Genomic DNA, 19392 nt, shown 5'->3' with positions numbered 1-19392 from the left:
GAAAGAGGATGATCTTTGCAGCCAGGAGCCTGTTCTGTCCTCACCTCTCACAGTGCTCACGCAGCTCTTTCAGAGGATGAGGCCCATGGAGCACTTGGGTCAGCATCCTAGAACCTAGACGTGCAAACCGAAACAACCAAGTACCAGGTGCTCTGAAATCACCGATGGCCGAGTGTCTCTTCTGCTAAGGTTCAGCGAGACACACAGAGGCCCTACCTTGCTCCTGGGATAAGAATCAATTCAGCTTTTCTAGTGTGTTAGGCAAGCCCTTTAAAGATTCTCATTTCTGTTGAGCCAATAAATGGACCTCTGGCCTAGACCCAGGGCAGCTGGGGTGAGGAGAGGAAAACCCCGTCTGACTCTGTTCACTTCCTGAGCTCTTTGCCCTGGAGGAGCAGCCTGGTCTCCTAGTTGGCCCATTCAACTGACGGAGCTTTTTCAATTTTCTTCTCAAGGGGGGGCTCTTGTTACTCACACTAAGGTACCCCTGAGCCTGGCTAGACCCTGCCTTTGAATATCCCTTAAAGAAATCCTTAAGGAATTCTGCCAAATGGTGGGCACTGCTGGCCCTTCTCTTAGGTCAGGACTACAGGGGTGGGGGATGACCACCCTGGAGAAACTGGCAGGGCAAGCCTGTATGGGTGCCTAGAGCATGGGACGCCAGGACATTGTGACCTGCCCTCACAGCAAAAATGGGACACTGTTGGTGTGGGTATCCATAGGCATAAGGTCAGGGTGGCCCACACCTGTTTCTGGACTAGATTAGGGAGGCCACCGGAACCTGGTGGTACCTGGAGGCGAAGGCCAATCCTGAGAAAGCCATGCCATCTCAAGTGATTAATGGAGGTCTGGGTGATTGCATCTGCCATTGGACAGGGTACCTTCCTGTCCCCACCACCGTAACCACCTCAGAATGAGCCACAGCCGATAGAGTGTGCCCTATAGGAACAATGTCCCAAGAATGCTAGCACGTGAAAGGAGTTCTTTGTTCTTAAACACAAACATGATAAATGGAATAAACAGTAGGATAGATAACAGCTAGAGAAGGAAGTGATAAGTTGGAAAGTCAGATTAAGGAACTTCTCCGGAAGTAAGGAAAAAGAAAGTGGAAAAGAAAAATTAAGAGAGATGGAGTGAGAGAAGGGCTGGCGTCCAGAAAGCAGACCCCAGGGGAGGGGGCACATGCATGGAGGGAGGGCAGCGTCTGAGAAGCAGGCTTTTAAGTTATTATTTATCTTTAAAGATGTTTAAGTTATTAAAAGAAATTTTTAGAATTTATTTATTTATTTTGAGAGAGAGCAAGGGGGAGGGGCAGAAAGAGAGAATCCCAAGCAGGCTCCACGCTGTCAGTACAGAGCCCGATGCGGGGCTTGAACCCATTACCATGAGATCATGACCCCAGCTGAGACCAAGAGTTGGACACTTAACCGACTGAGCCACTCAGGCACCCCATAGAACTCATAATACTTGTGGACAAAGATTTCTGCACACGGAAATGTACCACATGTATTATAATTAAGGAAAATTGTCTTTTAAGATATGTGCCTGGTTGTTTTGCTTTCCCCCGAAGTCCTTTTTGTTTTAGTGAATTGGAACTTATTTCAGCCACACTGTAGGAGATTAGGGACTGGTTGCTCTTTAGATTCGCAGCAAGCGGCCGGTTGCTAGATTGGCTTGTGAACACTAGCACTTTCACATCGTCCAAGTGAGAGCGAGTGTCTGTGTCCTGCTCAGTGCCCTTTGCTGGGTGGTCATTTTTGTCCTCGTCTTCCCCCAGGATTGCCGTGTTCTCCGTGACGGTGCTGCACGATGACCGGATCGTGCTTGTGGCTGAGCAGCGGCCTGATGCCTCCGAGGAGGACAGCTTCCAGTGGATGAGTCGCGTGCTGCAGGTGGGCCCAGGCGGCTCGCTGCTTTTCTGGCCTGTTTTTCGGAGTGCGATGAGTCCAAGTGTACAGCTGTTCCCTTCGGCGCCCTGCCTGCCTGCCTGCCCTGGTCTCTACCTCAGTGTTTGGAGCACCTTTTGTAGCCGTGCTAAGCAGGCCGATGTGTGGTTGCCCCCCACCTGGTCACAGGGTTGACCCACTGAGAGTCGTGGCTTCCAGGACCCTCCACCCCGCACTGCCTGCATACAGTGGGCACTAAATAAACATGGGCTTTGTGAGGATGAGAGAACAGCATTTTGAAACCGTAATGCTATTCAAGGGTTAGTATGTCCCAAAACAGCAGTCCCATAAATCTGTCAGGATGATTTAAAGAGAGACTCTTACTTGGATTCACAGCAGGCCATCGCCCTGGGGGCTGGTGAGAAATGAGAGCTTGTGCTCGTCCACACCAGTGCTCTCCCCAACATTTTATGAAAATGCCAAACATACAGCGAAGTTGAAAGAATTGTACAGAAAATTCCTAATATGCAGTCTTTAGGTTCTGCAGTGATTGACATGTTGTTACACTTGCTTGTCCCAGTCTGTCCCTCTGCCCACTCACTGGCACCATCTTTCCCTGCACGGCACTCATTTCTCACATACTGAACTGGGGTTCGACATATTCTCTTTGGGGGTAAGGGCGTAAAATTTACGTCCGGTAAAGCACACCAAGCTTTAAAGGTACCATTCATTGAGAGGTTTTCAGTCGACTTGATTGGATGGAACTTACAGGTATAATGAGCCCATTTTTAAGTGGGCAGGTTGATGAGTTTTGGCAAAAGTATGCACCCAAGTAACACCACACGACGATATCTAAGATGCAGAGTATTTGCATCACTCCAGTGTCCCTCGCCCCCATGCTGCTGGCCGGCCCAGAGAACAGGCTTTGTGTCAGTACAGGGGAGCAGCATAGGACGTCTTCCTTCCTGTACAGACGTTCTGTGTTAGGGAATCACACAGTGTTTGCTCTTCTATCTGGCTTCTTTGCCTCAGCATGTTTTTGAGACTCCTTGTGTTGTGTGGATCAGTGGTTAATTCCTTTTGATTGCTGAGTTGTGTTTCTTTGCTTACCTATTTCCGTCTTGATGTACGTTTGGGTTGCTAATTTTTTACTGTTAAGAATAAAAACTGCTATGGGTAACAGTGTACATGCTTAACCAACAGAGCCACCCAGGTGCCCCTATTATGGAATATTTTTAGTACAACAAACAAAAAGAAGAATGTAATAATCCCCATGTTCCTATCACTCTGTTCAACAGTTACCAATCCAGGCCCCACCAGGCCTCTTCCTCTTCTCCCTCAGGAGTGGGGTTTTTTTGTTGTTGTTCTTTTTTGTTATTGTTGTTTTTTAATGTTTATCCACTTTTGAAAGAGAGAGAGAGTGCGAGAGGAGGCGGGGCAGAGAAAGAGGGAGACACAGAATTCAAAGCAGGCTTCAGGTTCTGAGCTATCAGCACAGAGCCCAACGCAGGGCTCGAACTCACAAACTAGGAGACCATGACTTGAGCCGAAGTCAGACGTTTAACCAACTGAGCCACCCAGGCACCCCCAGGAGTGGTTTTTTTTTTCTATTATTTATTAAAAAAAATTTTTTTTAATATTTATTTATTTTTGAGAGAGAGGGAGACAGAGAATCTGAAGCAAGCTCCAGGTTCCAAGCTGTCAGCACAGAGCCCGACACAGGGCTTGAACTCACAAACCATGAGATCATGACCTGAGCTGAAGTCGGATGCTTAACGGCCTGAGCCACCCAGGAGCCCCTCTCTTGGGAGTGTTTTGAAGCAAATGCCAGACATCACATTTTATCTGTAAAGATTTCATTATTTCTTGGGGCGCCTGGGTGGCTCAGTCGGTTAAGCGGCCAACTTCGGCTCAGGTCATGATCTCCTGGTCCGTGAGTTTGAGCCCCGCGTCGGGCTCTGTGCTGACAGCTCAGAGCCTGGAGCCTGTTTCAGATTCTGTGTCTCCCTCTCTCTGACCCTCCCCCGTTCATGCTCTGTCTCTCTCTCTGTCTCAAAAATAAATAAACGTTTAAAAAAAATTAATAAAAAAAAAGATTTTGTTATTTCTTTAAACAAGAAATATCACTATCACATCTCTAAAAATTAATAATTGTATTTATTTGTTTATTTATGTTTGAGAGAGAAAGACAGCATGATCAGGGGAGAGGAAGAGAGAGAGGGAAACAGAATCTGAAGCAGGTTCCAGGCTCTGAGCTGTCAGCACAGAGCCCGGTGCGGGGCTTGAACTTATGGACTGTGAGATCATGACCTGAGCCCAAGTCAGATGCTTAACTGACTGAGCCACCCAGGTGCCATATCTTTTATTTATTTTTAAATTGAGATATAATTGACATAATATTAATTCCAGGTATACAACATAATATCATATTTATATATATTGTGATCACCACAGTAAGTCTAGTTGACATTTATCACCATACATAATTACAAACTTTTTTCTTGTGATGAGAACTTTTTTTAAATGATTTTTTCATTTCTGAGAGAGAGAGAGAGAGAGAGAGTCAGAGCATGAGAGGGGGAGGGGCAAAGAGCGAGGGAGACTGAATCTGAAGCAGGCTCCAGGCTCTGAGCTGTCAGCACAGAGCCCGATTTGGACCTGAGCCCAAGTCGGATGCTCAACTGACTGAGCCACCCAGGTGCCCCTCTTGTGATGAGAACTTTTAAGATCTGCTCTCTTAGCAGCTTTCAAATGTGCAATACCACGTCTTTAACTGTAGTCACTATGCTGTGTGTGACCTCCCCAGGACTTGTTCATTTTATAACTGGAAGTTTGTACCTTCTGACCCTTCACCCATTTCCTCCAGCCCCCACCCCAGCCCTGGCTACCACCAGTCAGTTCTCTGTATCTGTGAGCTCTAAGATTTCACATGTAAGTGAGGTCATGTGGTATTTGTCTTTCTCTGACTTAATTTGCTTAGTGTTATACCCTCGGGGTCCGTCCATGTTGTCACAAATGGCAAGATCTCCTTTTTTTGTGGCTGAGTAGTATTCCGGTGTGTGTGTGTGTGTGTGTGTGTGTGTGTGTGTGTGTACACGCACACACCACAGCTTCTTTATCCATTCATCAGTCCATGGACACTTGGGTTGCTCCCATATCTTAGCTTTTGTAAATTCTGCTGCAGTAAACATAGGAGTGCATTTATCTTTTTGAATTAGAGTTTTTGTTTTCTTTGGGTAAATACCCAGTAGTGCACTTGCTGGATCATATGCTAGATCTACTTTTAATTTTTTGAAGAATTTCCATACTGTTTTCCATAGTGGCTGAACTAATTTACATTTCCACTGAACAGTGCATGAAGGTTCCCTTTTCTGCACATCCTCACCAACACTTGTTATTTCTTGTCTTTTTGATGGTAGCCATTCTAACAGGAATGAGGTGATATCTCATTTTTTTTAATCTGCATTTTCCTGATGACTAATGATGCTGAGCACCTTTTCATGTACCTGTTGAGCATATGTATGTCTTCTTTGGAAAAATGCCTATTTAGATCCTTTGCCAATTTTTTAACTGGATTGTTTGTTTGTGCTATTGAGTTGTAGGAATCTTTGATACATTTTGGAACTTAACCTCTTATCAGATATATGGTTTGCAAATATTTTCTCTGATTCAGTAGGTTGTCTTTTCACTCTGTTGATGGTTTCCTTCGCTGAGCAGAAGCTTTTTCCTTTGAAACGATCCCACTTACTTATGTTGCTCTTGCTTCTGGCATCATATCCATAAAATCATCGCCAAGACTGATGTCAAGGAGCTCATCACCTGTGTTTTCTTCTTGGGGTTTCATGGTTTCAGGTCTTGCGTTCAACTCTTTAACCAGTTTTGATTTTATTTTTGTGGGTGGTGTGAGAAAAGGGTCCAGTTTCATTATTTCTCATGTGACTGCCCGGTTTCCCCAGAACCGTTTATTGAAGACCATCCCTTCCCCATTGTATATTTTTGCCTCCTGTGTCGTAAATTAATTGTGTATGCATGGGTTTATTTCTGGGTTCTCTATTCTAATTCCATCAATCTGTATGTCTTTTGTTTTTAAGTTTACTTATTTTGAGAGAGAGAGAGTGCACGTACACAGCAGGGGAGGGGTAGAGAGGAGGTAGAGAGGGTAGACAGAATCCCAAGTAGGCTCCACGCCATCAGTGCAGAGCTCAGTGCCAGGCTCAGACTCATGAACCATGAGATCACGACCTGAGCTAAATCAAGAGTCAGACACTTAAACGACTGAGCCACCCAGGTGCCCTGTATGTCTGTTTTGATGCTAGTTCCATACTATTTTGGCTACTGTAGCTTGGTAATATAGTTCAGAATCACAAAGGGTGATGTTTCCAGCTTTGTTCTTCCTCAGGATTGCTTTGGGTATTTGGGGTCTTTTTTGGTTCCATACAGATTTTAGGCTTTCTTCTAGTTCTGTGAAAAATGCTGTTGGAATCTTCATAGGGATTGCACTGAATCTGTGGATTGCTTTGGGTAAGAGTGGACATTTTAACGATACTGATTCCTCTGATCCATGAGCATGGAGTATCTGTCTATTTTTTATGTCTTCAGTTTCTTTAATCTATGTCAGTTTTTCAGTGTATAGGTTTTTCACCTCCTCATTTAAATTTATTCTTAGGTATTTTATTATTTTTGGTGCAATTGTAAATGGAATTGGTTTCTTAATTTCTCCTTCTGATAGTTCATTGGTGTATAGAGACACAACAGATGTTCCCTGCGACTTTACTGAATGTGTTTATCAGTTCTAATAGTTTTTGGTGGAGTCTTAAGGGTTTTCTATATATAAGACCATGCCGTCTGTAAATAGTTACAGTTTTACTATTTGGATGTCTTTTATTTCTTTTTCTTTCCTGATCGCTGTAGCTAAGACTTCCCATACATGTTGAATAGAAGTGGTGAGAGTGGGCATCCCTGTCTTGTTCCTGACCATAAAGGGAAACCTTCCAGCTTTTCCCCATTGAAATGAGGTTGGCTGTGGGCTTGTCAAATATGGCCTTTCTTAGGGAGGTACGTTCCCTCTATACCTGCTGTGTTTTATCATAACAGTAATCTCTTGTTGTCATTAAATATCTAGTCACGATTCAGACTTCCCTGATTATTTAATGTTTTAACTTGTTTGTTAGACTCAGGATCAAAATGAGGTGAAAAGTTATACTTGGTGGGGACAGGTCTTTAAGTCTTTTTTAATCTATGGATTCTTTCTCTATCATATTTTTCTTGTGATTAGTTTATGGACAAAACCAAGTTCTTTGTCCAGTATGTTTGTTTAGCCTGAATTCTGGCAATTGTCCCTCTGTGGTGTTATTTAATACAGTCATCTGTCCCCTGTAGTCCTGCACATTGTGGTTAGATCCAGAGGATTGATCAGACTCAGGTTCAGTTTTCTGGCAAAAATTCTTCATAGAAGGTGGCATGTGATGTTTAGCGCTCCTGTAGTCACTGATCTGCTAGGACTTCACAGTGGTGCTACTTTCTCATCATTACCCAAGCAGCCTTAGAAGTTTCTTCTTTGGAGAGTGCATGTCCTCCTCGGTCACCTGGGGGCCTGGTGGTGGGCTGTATAGGAAAACAAGATCAAGGAGTGATTTCAGAGTAGTGAGATGCTTTCTTAGAATCCTCTAAAAGTGACCACTGAGTTTTGTTTACCTTTCGTTAAGAACTAGTGGATTTAAACATACTGTATGCGTTTCAATCCATTATAGTTTTTTTTATTTTTCAGTGGCCAGTGGGAGCCCCTCAGGTTGGCTCTTGAATCCTTCTGACATTCCCCTGGGATTCTCTGAGGCCAGAGCAGAGACGAGGAAGCTCAGAGGCTGGGGGAAGGCAGTGTGTTTTGTGTCCTCGACGTGTCACGGTGGGGACTCTAGGGACCCTGCTACTTCCTAGGGCAAATGGAATTGGGTACCACCATCGGGGCACTTGACGTTGCTGCTCAGTCACTGTTTTTGGGCTTTTTTCAGTGGACAGAGTGGGAAATGATGCCTCCATCATGAATTCATGCTGCAAGTTCCAAGCCAGATTCCGTACCACAAGGTTTTTACATAAGCCATGGATCTCCTCTCTGCCACACTGAAAGACTGCAGACATCCACAGCTCCCAGCAGTCACTCACGTGCCTCAGGCCACACTATGCACTGCAGTCTCAAAATCCTAGTCTCCACACTACCTCTAAAACGTGAGATCTCCAAGAGCAGCTTACCATTTGCAATTCTTTTTGCCCACAGGACGTATCTCACAGGCGGGGGGGGGGGCGGGGGGGGGGGGAATGCTAATCAAATTACCATGTTTAAATAAATACACTCTCTCTGTGGGCCTTTGCCACCAATCTGATTCCAGTGCGGCTAAGTTCATTTGTTTTATCTTACTTTCAGTCACTGGGGAATGCTTTTTAAAATTTCAAGGTTTTTGTAAGTAAAATATATACATGGCTCCGAAGTCAGATCTGAATGCCAGGGATATTCAGAGAAGTCTGCTTCTGCCCCCCCACAGCTTCTCTAACTTTCCTTTCTTTAACATAAGCAGTTCCATATTTATGTATATGTGTATGTATATGTGTGTTACACTGTAGGAAATGTACACACGTCTTTCCGTCTTTCCGTCTTTCCGTGTCTTCTCGTTGAACAGAATGTCTCAGAGGTCACTGCCTCTTTGACCTTTGGATTTGCATGTTCTCACCCATCTCACAAGCCTTCCGGCTTCTCGCCAGTGTTGAGTGGGTCAGCGTGTCAGTGTGTGTGCCAGGTCTCAAACACAGCGTCTCCTAACTCGTGTTACTATCGCCTTCCAGGCCATCGACAGCATCCACCAGGTGGGCGTGTACTGTCTGGCCCTGGTTCCTGCCAACACCTTGCCCAAGGCTCCCCTTGGAGGGATTCATATTTCTGAAACCAAGCAGCGGTTTCTGGAGGGGATGCTGCACCCGTGTAATGTACTAATGTGCCCTCACACCTGTGTCACCAACCTCCCCAAACCTCGCCAGAAACAACCAGGTTAGTTGTGCATGACAATACTTGTCTGATCAGTCTTAATGTTGGTGGCTGCCATACCTGTGGTTAAATGGTGCAGCCCTCTTGGGCCCTATGTCTCTGGGGCTGGGGTTAAGAGCCATAGTGAATGGCACATCAGGTCAGTCTCCACCTCCTGCCTCCCTGGACCCAAGGCACAGATGAGCAAACGTCATCACGTCACCTGTGTGGTGTGGTGGTTTTCACGTGTCTCTTGGAACCCGTCGGAGTGACTACATTCAGGCATGGCGTCTTAGGCTTGGAAGGTGAGGCTGTGACTCTTCCGGAGTAGAAATGACGCCCAAGAGCAGTCTTGGAGCTCAGGAATCTAAGGACCCTCTGCAGTGCTTGGGGGGGGCGGCCAGCTGTGCCAAGGCTGCGGGTGCCAGGGGACAGGTGCTGTGTCCCGTGGCTGGTGAGACCCAAATGGCCACTGTCTACTCCCTGATTTCACACATGTAAAAACTAATTTTAAAGCCTGCTTTGACTGTTATTTTTGTTCCATTGGTTATGTAAAGTTTTAGTAAATGCTAATAATAACTTTTATTGATTATTGAACCAATAAAATATCATTAAATAAATACACTTACTAAGAAAGATTTAATGTCCTGTTTTATATGTAAAATGCAGTAAAACAATGAAGTCTATTAAAATGTTCTGTTATGGCTGAGGTCAAATCTTCTACCCCCAGGTATATGCCGTTTGGTAAATTTCTCAGTCTGGTGTTGCTTGTATTTGAGAGATTCTCTTCATCACTTACCATAAGCCTTGTGGCTGGTTTCCTGAGCGTCTGTATCTTAGTGAAGAGTGAAATGTACAGTCACATGGCAGTTCTGTACCCAGAGCCATGCCTTCTCATTCAGGGTCTCCGCCCCTGTTTCCTAGAGGTTGGACCAGCCTCCATGATCGTGGGGAACCTGGTTGCTGGGAAGAGAATCGCCCAGGCCTCAGGGAGGGAGCTGGCTCACCTGGAGGACAGTGACCAGGCGAGAAAGGTAACAGCAAGTGGCCAGTGCCTGGGAAAGCGAGGCAGGCGCCTCCCCGGCAAGGCCGTGGACTGATGGGCCTCTCTACACAGTTCCTGTTCCTGCCGGATGTGCTGCAGTGGCGGGCGCACACCACCCCCGACCACCCGCTGTTCCTGCTGCTCAATGCCAAGGTAGGCCACCTGTGCCCATCCCTCCCCAGCTCCCGGTGCTCTGTCCCCAGAGTCCCTGCCCGGAGAACAGGGTGTTGTTGCCAGGCCATCCTCTCTGCCTACCGCGTTCTTTGTGGAGCACTCAGCTGTCACATAATTCACGCAGTAACGTTTCCGTCCATCTTATATTTAACAGGAAAATTCTCATTAGCTCCTTTCCCAATTAAGAACAGTATGCTTATAAAAAAAACAAACAGTATGCTTGTAAATGAGTTAAAAGGAAATGTTTATTTTGTAAAAATTAGGAATTTAGACTTTTGTTTATAGATTTGACATGGCAAATGCTGCTTACTGCCCTGATCCTGGTATAGATTCAGAAATTCACTGTCAGGATTTTGGGCACCTTTTGATGTGATTACACTGTACCTGGAGTTCTTAGGATAGAAAGGAGGGGCTGTAACTCTCACATCCAATGGGTGGGCCAGTAGGCAAAATAGAGAAACATGACAAGTTAAATAACGGTAAAAATCCTGTCTCAGATGCATCACACAGGACGTAAGAACAACATGTGCACTTTGACATAGTAAAGGGAAGGTCACTGTGCTCTGGTCCAGCTTTTGTTTCTGCTTGTTGCTGCCCACTGTCCCTTCATTCAAAACATATTTATTGATGCCTGCCGAGTTATCGTGTTAAGAGGTGTTAAGTGTTAAGTGTTAGTGTTAAGTGTTAAGTGAAAGTGTTAAGAGGAAAAGGGCACCTGCTCTCGGGACGCTTGAAGTGAGTCTTCCCTGCTGGAAAACCGGTCCGTAAGAAAGACTTTATATTCCTCGTCCTGTGTAACTGCGGATCTAGAAGAGTGTTAACATTTATTTTGTGACTGATTGAATTCTAAAGCATGGAGACAGCCAATAATTAACAGTTATTGGCGGGGGCCGGGCCCAGACATGAGGTGGCAGCTCAGAGGAGGAGGAGAGACGTGCCCTCACGCGGTGTGTGGTCTGAGCACCTGAGCGCAGGGGGTGCTTCTCAAGGGAGGAGGGCCCCAGGGTGGGGGCCCCACAGAGGAGCTTGCCAGGCATCTGTGTGGAGGGGTTGGCCATCTTTAAAGCCAAGGGAGAGCTCAGGAGGAGCCAGCAGAAGACTAGCCCTGGCCTTCTCCAAATCCATTCTAGACTTTTCTCAAGGTCACTAGTAAAACTGCATTTCTTTTGGTTTGTCAGCCTTCTTCGGGTTTGAATTGTCCTTAGGTCCCTGAGGACGTGCTGGCTTTTGACCCAGCAGCAGGCCTGTGGCTGTACAGGTGGTCGTCCAAGGGGACTGGCGGGCTCTGGACATCTGGGCTCCCAGTATCTGCCTGGCGCTGACGTCCTGCACCTTGGCTGGGATGGGAGAAACAAGCCTAGCTCCCCTTCGGGAAGCCTCAAGGGCCTGCGTGCCTGGCTCCGCATACACGCACGCTGGCCTGTGCAGTGGAAGCACCAGTCGAGGAGAAGCGAGGGGTTCCCACTCCCAGGGGCCGGTCTGTTCTGGGGCATTATGTTTAGACCAAGCTGCCCTGTTACTTTTCTTAAGAAGGACTACACAAGCTGTGAGGCCGGCCCGACTCTGGTCGGCCGAGCGAAGGAAACATTTGCTGGGAGCTGGTCTGCAGCCCAGCTGTCCTCAGCAGAGACGTGAAGTGAACGAGGAGCCCATGCGGCCGGGGCAGCTGTGCATCCGGCCAGGCACCCACCGCGGCGCAGGCCCGCTGACCTGGGGGACGGGAGCTTTGACATGCACAACCGTGCGGCTTATGGATGTCTGTTCCTTTAATGTGATTACTGTGTGCATATGTATCCAGGGTGATGGTTGTTTCTGGGCAGGGAGAGGATGAATTGAGGGTGGTATGCAGAGTGGTGATGGCTTATTTTAAAAAAGAGAAATTTAAACAATGAGGCAGAATATTACTAGGCATTGAGAACTTAGACATTTATGGCTTTATCTTTATAATGTTGTTATATTTAAGATATTTTATCGAAAAAGCCAAAAGAGTTTTCTTTAATGGCCGTGTCTCTGTCCTGGACAAGAAGCGGCCCCCACTGCTCCAGGCTCTCCTGAGATGTTCGTGGCCCGTCCCTTCACTGATGGCCAAAGAGCCACCTTTGGCAGTTCTGCAGGAACTCCACAGATGACGGGGAGAGACAATGGATGTGTCTGTAGGACCGGCAGTGGTCCCGGCCCCTAACCACAGGGTTCTGGGGACAGGGTGTGTGCAGTGTGAGCACACGCCCTGCCCCACCAGCTCCGCTCAGCCAGGGACTGCGTTCCTAGGGCACCGTCACCAGCACTGCAACCTGTGTCCAGCTGCACAAAAGGGCTGAAAGGGTTGCCGCCGCCCTGATGGAGAAGGCACGACTGAGCGTCGGGGACCATGTGGCTTTAGTCTACCCCCCAGGTAAGCACACCCTGAATGCCCTGTGCGCACGCCACCTCCCTCGGCTCTGCGTTCCCTGGGACACTTTGTTATTATGGAGCAGACACCCTCATAACCTCCAGCAGGTTGGCCAGGTGCCCGGTCCCTAGCGTTCCCTGTCCTGAGCACGACCTCCTCCACTCTCCCGGGAGCAGCCTGTGCCCCTGACCTCTGCAGTCACCGCTTCCGGCTCCCTAGGGTGTGAGCACACAGACGAGAGCACCCTACATGTCAGCTTGGTCTCCCAGTTTCCTTTGATAAAGTCTCTTTTAATCCACAGGCTCTCCATTTCCCTCTCTTTACAATTTATCTACCGAAGACCTGGTCTGACCCTACCTACAGAGGCCCCACGGCCCAGATGCTACAGAGCAGCGTGTTCTTGGCCCCGTGTTTCCTGCAGGCTGGCAGCTAGATCCCAGCCCTGGGTCAGACTCTGGTCCAGTGTCTCTGCCAAGACCAAGTGCTCCTGCATGATCTCACCAGAAGCCCATGCTGGCTTGTGTCTCTGCTGGTGGCATTAGCAGCCACTGACTGATGCTTCGGTGTTTAACATTCATTAATCCTTTAGGGGTCACAAAACAGTGATACTCTAATTCTTTCATTTCTTTTCCATTTATTGGCCATAGTAGTTAACTAATACACAGAAACCTCCCCCTTCATCTGGTATTTGGCTACCCCGTGGTAGAATTCATATGTGTTGGTTCTTTATGAAATGAATTTTGTTTCCTGTCACACTCCAAAGGTGACCCAGCAATGAATTTAAAAATATATACATATCAATATGAACGCACAGACTTAAACTTATTTGTTGGGTTTTATCCTTTGTAGTTACTTTCCTTATCAAGTTCAGGTTCTGCCATGTTTGGCCAATAGGAGCCTGTTCTGGCTGGCTTAGCACTTGGCCACTAGTCCCTTACTGCTTCCTCAGCTTTATTGTGACAAGGTGCTCCAAGTCCCCCTAGTGCCCATCCTACCCCAGACCTAAGATCAGCCATTTCGCCACGGAGCCCCCCTGCCCCCCCCCCCCCCCCCCCCAGTTCCCAGAACAAAATCTGGGCGTGAGGGACACTGGTTTCTCCTGGATTGGCTGCTGTTTGTTGGCTCTTTCAGTGAGCAGAACTGGGAGTTATAAATAAATGTATCTTTTTTTATTAAAAAAAATTTTTTTTATGTTTATTATTTTTGAGAGAGAGAGAGAGAGCAAGCAGGGAAGGGGCAGAGAGAGAGGGAGACACAGAATCGGAAGCAGGCTCTGTTATGCCCAGAATTCGTGATCCCCAAAGACCACTAGGGAGCCAAGTCTGATGTAAAAGCAAAAGAGCCTTTATTCGAGCTAGCTCGAGCTCAATCCCCTACCTGCACCGACGCAGCGGTGAGATACCGGAGAGAGAGCGAGTTTCAAAAGGACAAAGGTTTTATTGGGGCCTAGGGGCAGTTGGTGAGGTAATGGCTGTGGCCTCAGCCGATTGGCTGGGGAAGGGTCCGAGTCCTGTTAGGCAGGTGAGCGGGAGGTTACTCAAGGGGAGGAGGCGTGGTCAAGGTGAAGGACACAGAACAAGATGGAGTTGGCCGGCGTAGGCCCGCCCTTTCGGCTCCAGGTTCTGAGCTGTCAGCACAGAGCACAGGGCTCGAACTCAACAGACCGCGAGATCATGACCTGAGCTGTAGTTTGCCACCCTACCGACTGAGCCACCCAAGCGCCCCTAAATAAGTGTATCTTTAGAGAGGCACTGCCTTCTGAGTTCATAGTGTTACATCCCATTCAAATCCAGGATCATAGGACTTTACCAAACCTCACCTGCCGTGTATCTCCTTTTTTCCATACCAAGACTCCTGCTTCTTCAGAACAGGGAGATGATAGAGTTCAGATATCCCATAATTACTAAGCTATGTAGCCCTGCATCACATGCAGTGCTCCCAGAATAACTGTACAAATACTGTAACCATCAAAATGAATTCTGAAAACAGTTGACAAGGTTTGCACCTGCTTTTCTGCCTTCCCCTGCCCCTTGTTGCTGCTTTGTGTCCGTGCTGTCAGGAGTGGCCGTTACAAATGCAGCCTCTCTTTTCTTACCCTCATTTTGATGAGGTTTTGGAGTGATGGTGAGGGGTGGGATCTGGAGCCAAAGGCCAAGAAAAAATTCTTGAGAAGTCTTTGGTGCAAAAAGGTGATTTTATTAAAGCACGTGGACAGGACCCGGGGGCAGGAAGAGCGCACCGGGCTTGTGAGGAGTGACTGATTACATACTGTGGAGTTGGTCAAGTCGAAAGGGAGCCCTCCAGAGGGACTTTGATGTGCTAATGAGGACTCCTAAGATACCTGAGGCCTCCCTGTTGTCAAGCTAAGGAGGTTTTCCTCTAGTAAGACATTAACATTAGGACAGCAAGGGGTTCCTGGAGAAACTATACTCTGTATTTGCCACAAGTGTTTGTCAATGGGCTGCAGGTTGTGTGGAAATTTAATGTTACCTGCCATTTCCTTCTTGCCTTTGTTCCCCACATCACTGTGGAGGGGTGATGCTGGGGCTCCAGGAAACTGAGTCTACAGGTTTCTGGAGATTAGGCTGTTGATAAGATTGCCTTTTTCTTGTAATTTACAAAGATATTTGTAAACTGTTGGAGACTCCTGTCCTGCATGACTGTGATCTCTATCAGCTAACCATTGTTTTTCCCCTTTCCTTTGCCCTTGGGCAGCCAGGAGAGCTGAGGAATGTCATACCTATCTTAGCTGGGGGTGGTCTGGGGGGTCCGCCTGCCTTATGCTCCCTCATCCCTGGAATGGGGTTGGGTGGCAGCCTGGTCTCTCCTGGCACAGGGATGTGCTAACTTGAATGCTTCTAAACCCACGGGCCTCAAAGTCTGTCTCTGCTTTTCATTCTCTGGAGTGTAGGGTGCTTTTCCCCAGGGCGACTGCAGTCCCCACTCTTGAACTACCCCGGCTTCCAGGTCTATGCCAGACATCGTACAGCATGTCAGTGTAAGGCAAGCTGGTGCTCTCCCCTGCCCGAGCTGTCTACACCACACCCTCTACTGTGGTACGGCCACGCCCCCGGGGTCAGGTGGGAGCTGCAAAGCTTGAGGAGTGCTCACACAGGAAAGTCTGGGGCTAAAGTAACTGCAGAACACCTTAAAACTTTCTTTTTTTTTTTTTTCTTTAGTTTATTTATTTTACAGAGGGAGAGAGAATCCCAAGCAGGCTCTGCTGTATCAGCACAGCTTGAACTCACAAACTGTGAGATCATGACCTGAGCCTAAATCAAGAGTCAGTCATTTAACCAACTGAGCCACCCAGGCTTCCCCATAAGCTGTTTTTAACAACAAAAAAGAAAATGCATGCTGAAGGTCTAAATTTACATTTTATTTTTTTGATTAAAAAAATTTTTTTTAATGTTTATTTATCTTTGAGAGACAGAGCGAGAGAGACAGATCACAAGTGGGGGAGCAGGGGCAGGGGTGGAGGCAGAGAGAGGGAGACACAGAATCCAAAGCAGGCTCCCCAGCTCTGAGCTGTCAACACAGAGCCCTATGCAGGGCTCGAACCCATGAGCTGTGAGATCCGTGACCTGAGCTGATGGTTAAGACTGAGGCACCCAGGCACCCCTAAATTTACATTTTATGAATTTAACCGGGCAGGTGGAGAGTTTAATAGCTGGAGGGCTAAGCTGTGGTCCCTGCTGGAAGGCCCAGAACCTCCCTTGGGCACAGATATCTTGCAAATGCCACAAGCGCGTGTGTTGCGTATTTCTTGGGAATGAAGGGGGAGTCCAAGACTTTCTCCGAATTTTCAAAGGGATGTGAGAGCCAAGGGATTAAGAACCCATGCTCTCTGGACACTGCAGAAGAGTGGGGTGCTGCTGGGACTGGATTCTCCCCACCCTGTTCACCTGGTGATTCCAGGGATGGGAGGAAATATGAGCATAATGGGAACAGCATGAATTTTGTGAGCTCAAGGAAATGAGCTCCTGGTGATGTCTCTCTTGCGTGCTGGGTTTGAGGCTATGCTTGTTCCGTGTGGGGCAGGGACCGTGCATGCAGGTGCCCTGGCCTGCTGTGTGCCAGCACCTGCTCTCCCTTCACTCAGTCCTCCTGGCTGCCCCACAGGCACAGAGCAGATGCATGGTCCTGTGGCAGCGGTACTGGGGGGCCAGCTGGACCTGGCTGGTGTGCTGAGCTGCCCTGGCCGCAGTGTCACGTTATTGGTACTGACGGAGCACTGGGGACTTGTAATCCAGTGAAACCCACCAGCTGGGTGAAAGGTGGCATATTTATTTTGACTCTGGAATTGAAATAGCCTGAGGCTGACCAGTGGGGTCTGGTGTGCTCTGAGGGGTAGCATCTAGAGGGGCCTCCACGGTGGGGGGCGCAGGAAACGCATCTCAAGTTGGGCTGAGTTCAGGACGGAAATACAGGTTTTAAGCATGGTATAATTCCCCCTAAATTTTAAATATGAGGAATTTTAAACATTTAGAAATTTGAAGGAACATTTTGGTGGTCGCATGTTGTGATGTACAGTTGAGAGCAGGATGGGGTGCCCTGGCCCGGGACACATGTACAGTGAGGAGGTGCAGCGTTGGTGTCCCCAGTTCTCCAGAGACCCCTGCCTGCATTCCCCACCTTCTCCTCCTGGAGGGGGTGGACCCCCTGCCTCATCCTCCTCATCACCTTCTGCTGGCAGAGGTGGACCCCTCCCCCTCCCATGCCCCCTCCTTTTCCAAGCTAGGCAGCCCCTCAGAAAGGTTCCTTACTGCTCTTGCACACCTCCCTTGTGCTTGGCCCCTGCACACAGGAATGGCAGGCATGGTGCTGCTCTCCGGGCCTAGGCCTCCTGCCCTCAGTGACCTTCTCTGTGCCATGCACACCCCCATCCGCTCCCCAGCCTTTCAGGATAGTTCTCTGTATATCCCTAACAGCACTGAGTTCAAGAAATACTGATAGCTGGCAGGCTGGGTCTGGGGACCCCAGGGGGTCATGCAGGATCAGCCAAGAGGTTCCCTGGCTGTGCACAGGATAGAAATCAAATGCAGAAAGGCAGGAGGTGAAAGGAGAATTTTTTTTTTTTTTTTTTTTTATTTATTTATTTTTGGGACAGAGAGAGACAGAGCATGAACGGGGGAGGGGCAGAGAGAGAGGGAGACACAGAATCGGAAACAGGCTCCAGGCTCCGAGCCATCAGCCCAGAGCCTGATGCGGGGCTCGAACTCACAGACCGCGAGATCGTGACCTGGCTGAAGTCGGACGCTTAACCGACTGCGCCACCCAGGCGCCCCAAGAATTTATTGAGGATGTAGAGAGAATGCAGGTACATACAGTGTCTGGGAAACTCAGAAAGGAAAGGAGAGTCCCATCTTTTTCAAGATCTGGGGATCTTACTGAGGATGGTGGTCCAGTGCATGAGTCCTCTCAGGCACCCAGGAGCTGATTAGAACAAAGACGAGAGCCCGGGTGTTACCCCTTGGAGCCAGGGGGCCTAGGTGTCCACTTGTCTTGTGCCCTGGTCTGGAATATGCATATGATGGCTTCCTCTGGGCATCCTCACCTGTTCCTTCCTTGGGTGTGATCTGTTCTGGAGAAATACGCCAACTCCTTGTCCGCACAAGGAAGACACACACTGTTTGCATTCTGAGGCATGTGTAAAGGGATGCAGATCCTAGCAAGAATAGAATCAGGAAAAGGAGCAAAAGGATTTTTATGGAGTCCTTTATTGAGACAGTTTCCCTGTCTCAATATCGTATTAGTTTGGAGAAGTTGTGTTTGATCCACGTAGCACGTGACAGGAACCCTGCTTTATCATTCCGTGGTACTAGGCGCTGTGAGCCACACTCCACCCTGCACTGACCCCCTCTCACCATGTGTCTTCCCAGGGGTGGACCTCATTGCCGCCTTCTATGGCTGCCTGTACTGCGGCTGTGTGCCTGTCACCGTGCGGCCTCCGCACCCCCAGAACCTGGCCACCACGCTTCCCACCGTCAAGATGATCGTAGAGGTACCTGTGCGCTGTGGACGGCCAGGCAGGCCCGATGGGAGGGCCCTTGTTCCGGTAGACCAGAGGTCTCATGTGTCATCTCTCCCAGGCCCTGCGTCTCACTCACGCCTTCAACCCCTGTGCCCTGCAGGTCAGCAAGTCTGCTTGCGTCCTCACTACACAGGCCATCATGCGGCTGCTCAAGTCCAAAGACGCAGCGGCTGCCGTGGACGTCAGGACCTGGCCGACCATTCTAGATACAGGTACCTGTCCTCAGCACCGTTGGTTGTGTGCTGGCCCTGCCAGGACACACCACCTTTCCTTTCTTTGTTGTAGGAGTTGCATCATTGCCACCAAAAAGTAAGAGTTAGGTAAGGGCAGCTGAAGTCGGTGGTGAGGAGGCTGCTAAAAGGGCCCTTGCCACTGGGTTGCTGGCAGCCTGCATCCTGGTTTCACTCATGGTGGGGCCTCTGAACCAGAGCAGAGATCCTTGCATGAAGCCTGTGTGCCTGTGGACCACCCCTCCTCTCACTGCCTCTCATGCCTGTACAGCAGTCGGTGGTTGTGGGGACACATGTCCCATAGCACACGTACATCTATCCTTTGTCCCCATCATTGGGGAGTGCTGCTGTGCCCCATGAATTGCTTGTGGGCTGACCAGGAAGGCCGTAAACCCCTGGACCACTGTGCCTTGGACCCTGAGGTCACCCTCCCCATGGAGACACCCCAAGCTAGTAGCACCCACAAGCTTTGTTAGTGACTTGAGGTGCTGGCCGTGGAGTACGCAGGAGTCCCTCCTTCTCCATCGCACCTGGCAGGCATCTGTCTGTCTGTGCTCTCCAGGCGAAGAGGTCAGGGACCATGTTGTCTGTGGCAACCTGCCCAGTACCTGTCTATAGGCAC

The 19392-nt window shown here is 48.6% G+C and overlaps 1 protein-coding gene across 7 annotated transcripts in view; it reads left to right on the top strand.

Annotated features, from left to right (window-relative positions):
- Positions 1 to 19392, top strand: part of DIP2A (DIP2 acetate--CoA ligase A) — a 119034-nt gene that overhangs the window by 87108 nt on the left and 12534 nt on the right. For all 7 annotated transcript variants that reach the window (XM_060640683.3, XM_060640681.3, XM_060640687.3 and 4 more), the window contains 7 exons: positions 1778 to 1892; positions 8721 to 8922; positions 9823 to 9932; positions 10016 to 10096; positions 12386 to 12509; positions 18389 to 18510; positions 18641 to 18752. In XM_060640683.3, the coding sequence (XP_060496666.2) occupies positions 1778 to 1892; positions 8721 to 8922; positions 9823 to 9932; positions 10016 to 10096; positions 12386 to 12509; positions 18389 to 18510; positions 18641 to 18752 (866 nt within the window). The remainder of the gene's footprint in view (positions 1 to 1777; positions 1893 to 8720; positions 8923 to 9822; positions 9933 to 10015; positions 10097 to 12385; positions 12510 to 18388; positions 18511 to 18640; positions 18753 to 19392) is intronic.

This window comes from Panthera onca, chromosome C2, assembly GCF_046562875.1.
Source record: "Panthera onca isolate mPanOnc1 chromosome C2, mPanOnc1 haplotype 2, whole genome shotgun sequence".
In the NCBI taxonomy this organism is placed as follows: domain Eukaryota; kingdom Metazoa; phylum Chordata; class Mammalia; order Carnivora; family Felidae; genus Panthera; species Panthera onca.
Note: the sequence above shows the minus strand (reverse complement) of the source record. Positions and strands in the feature narration are given on the sequence as shown.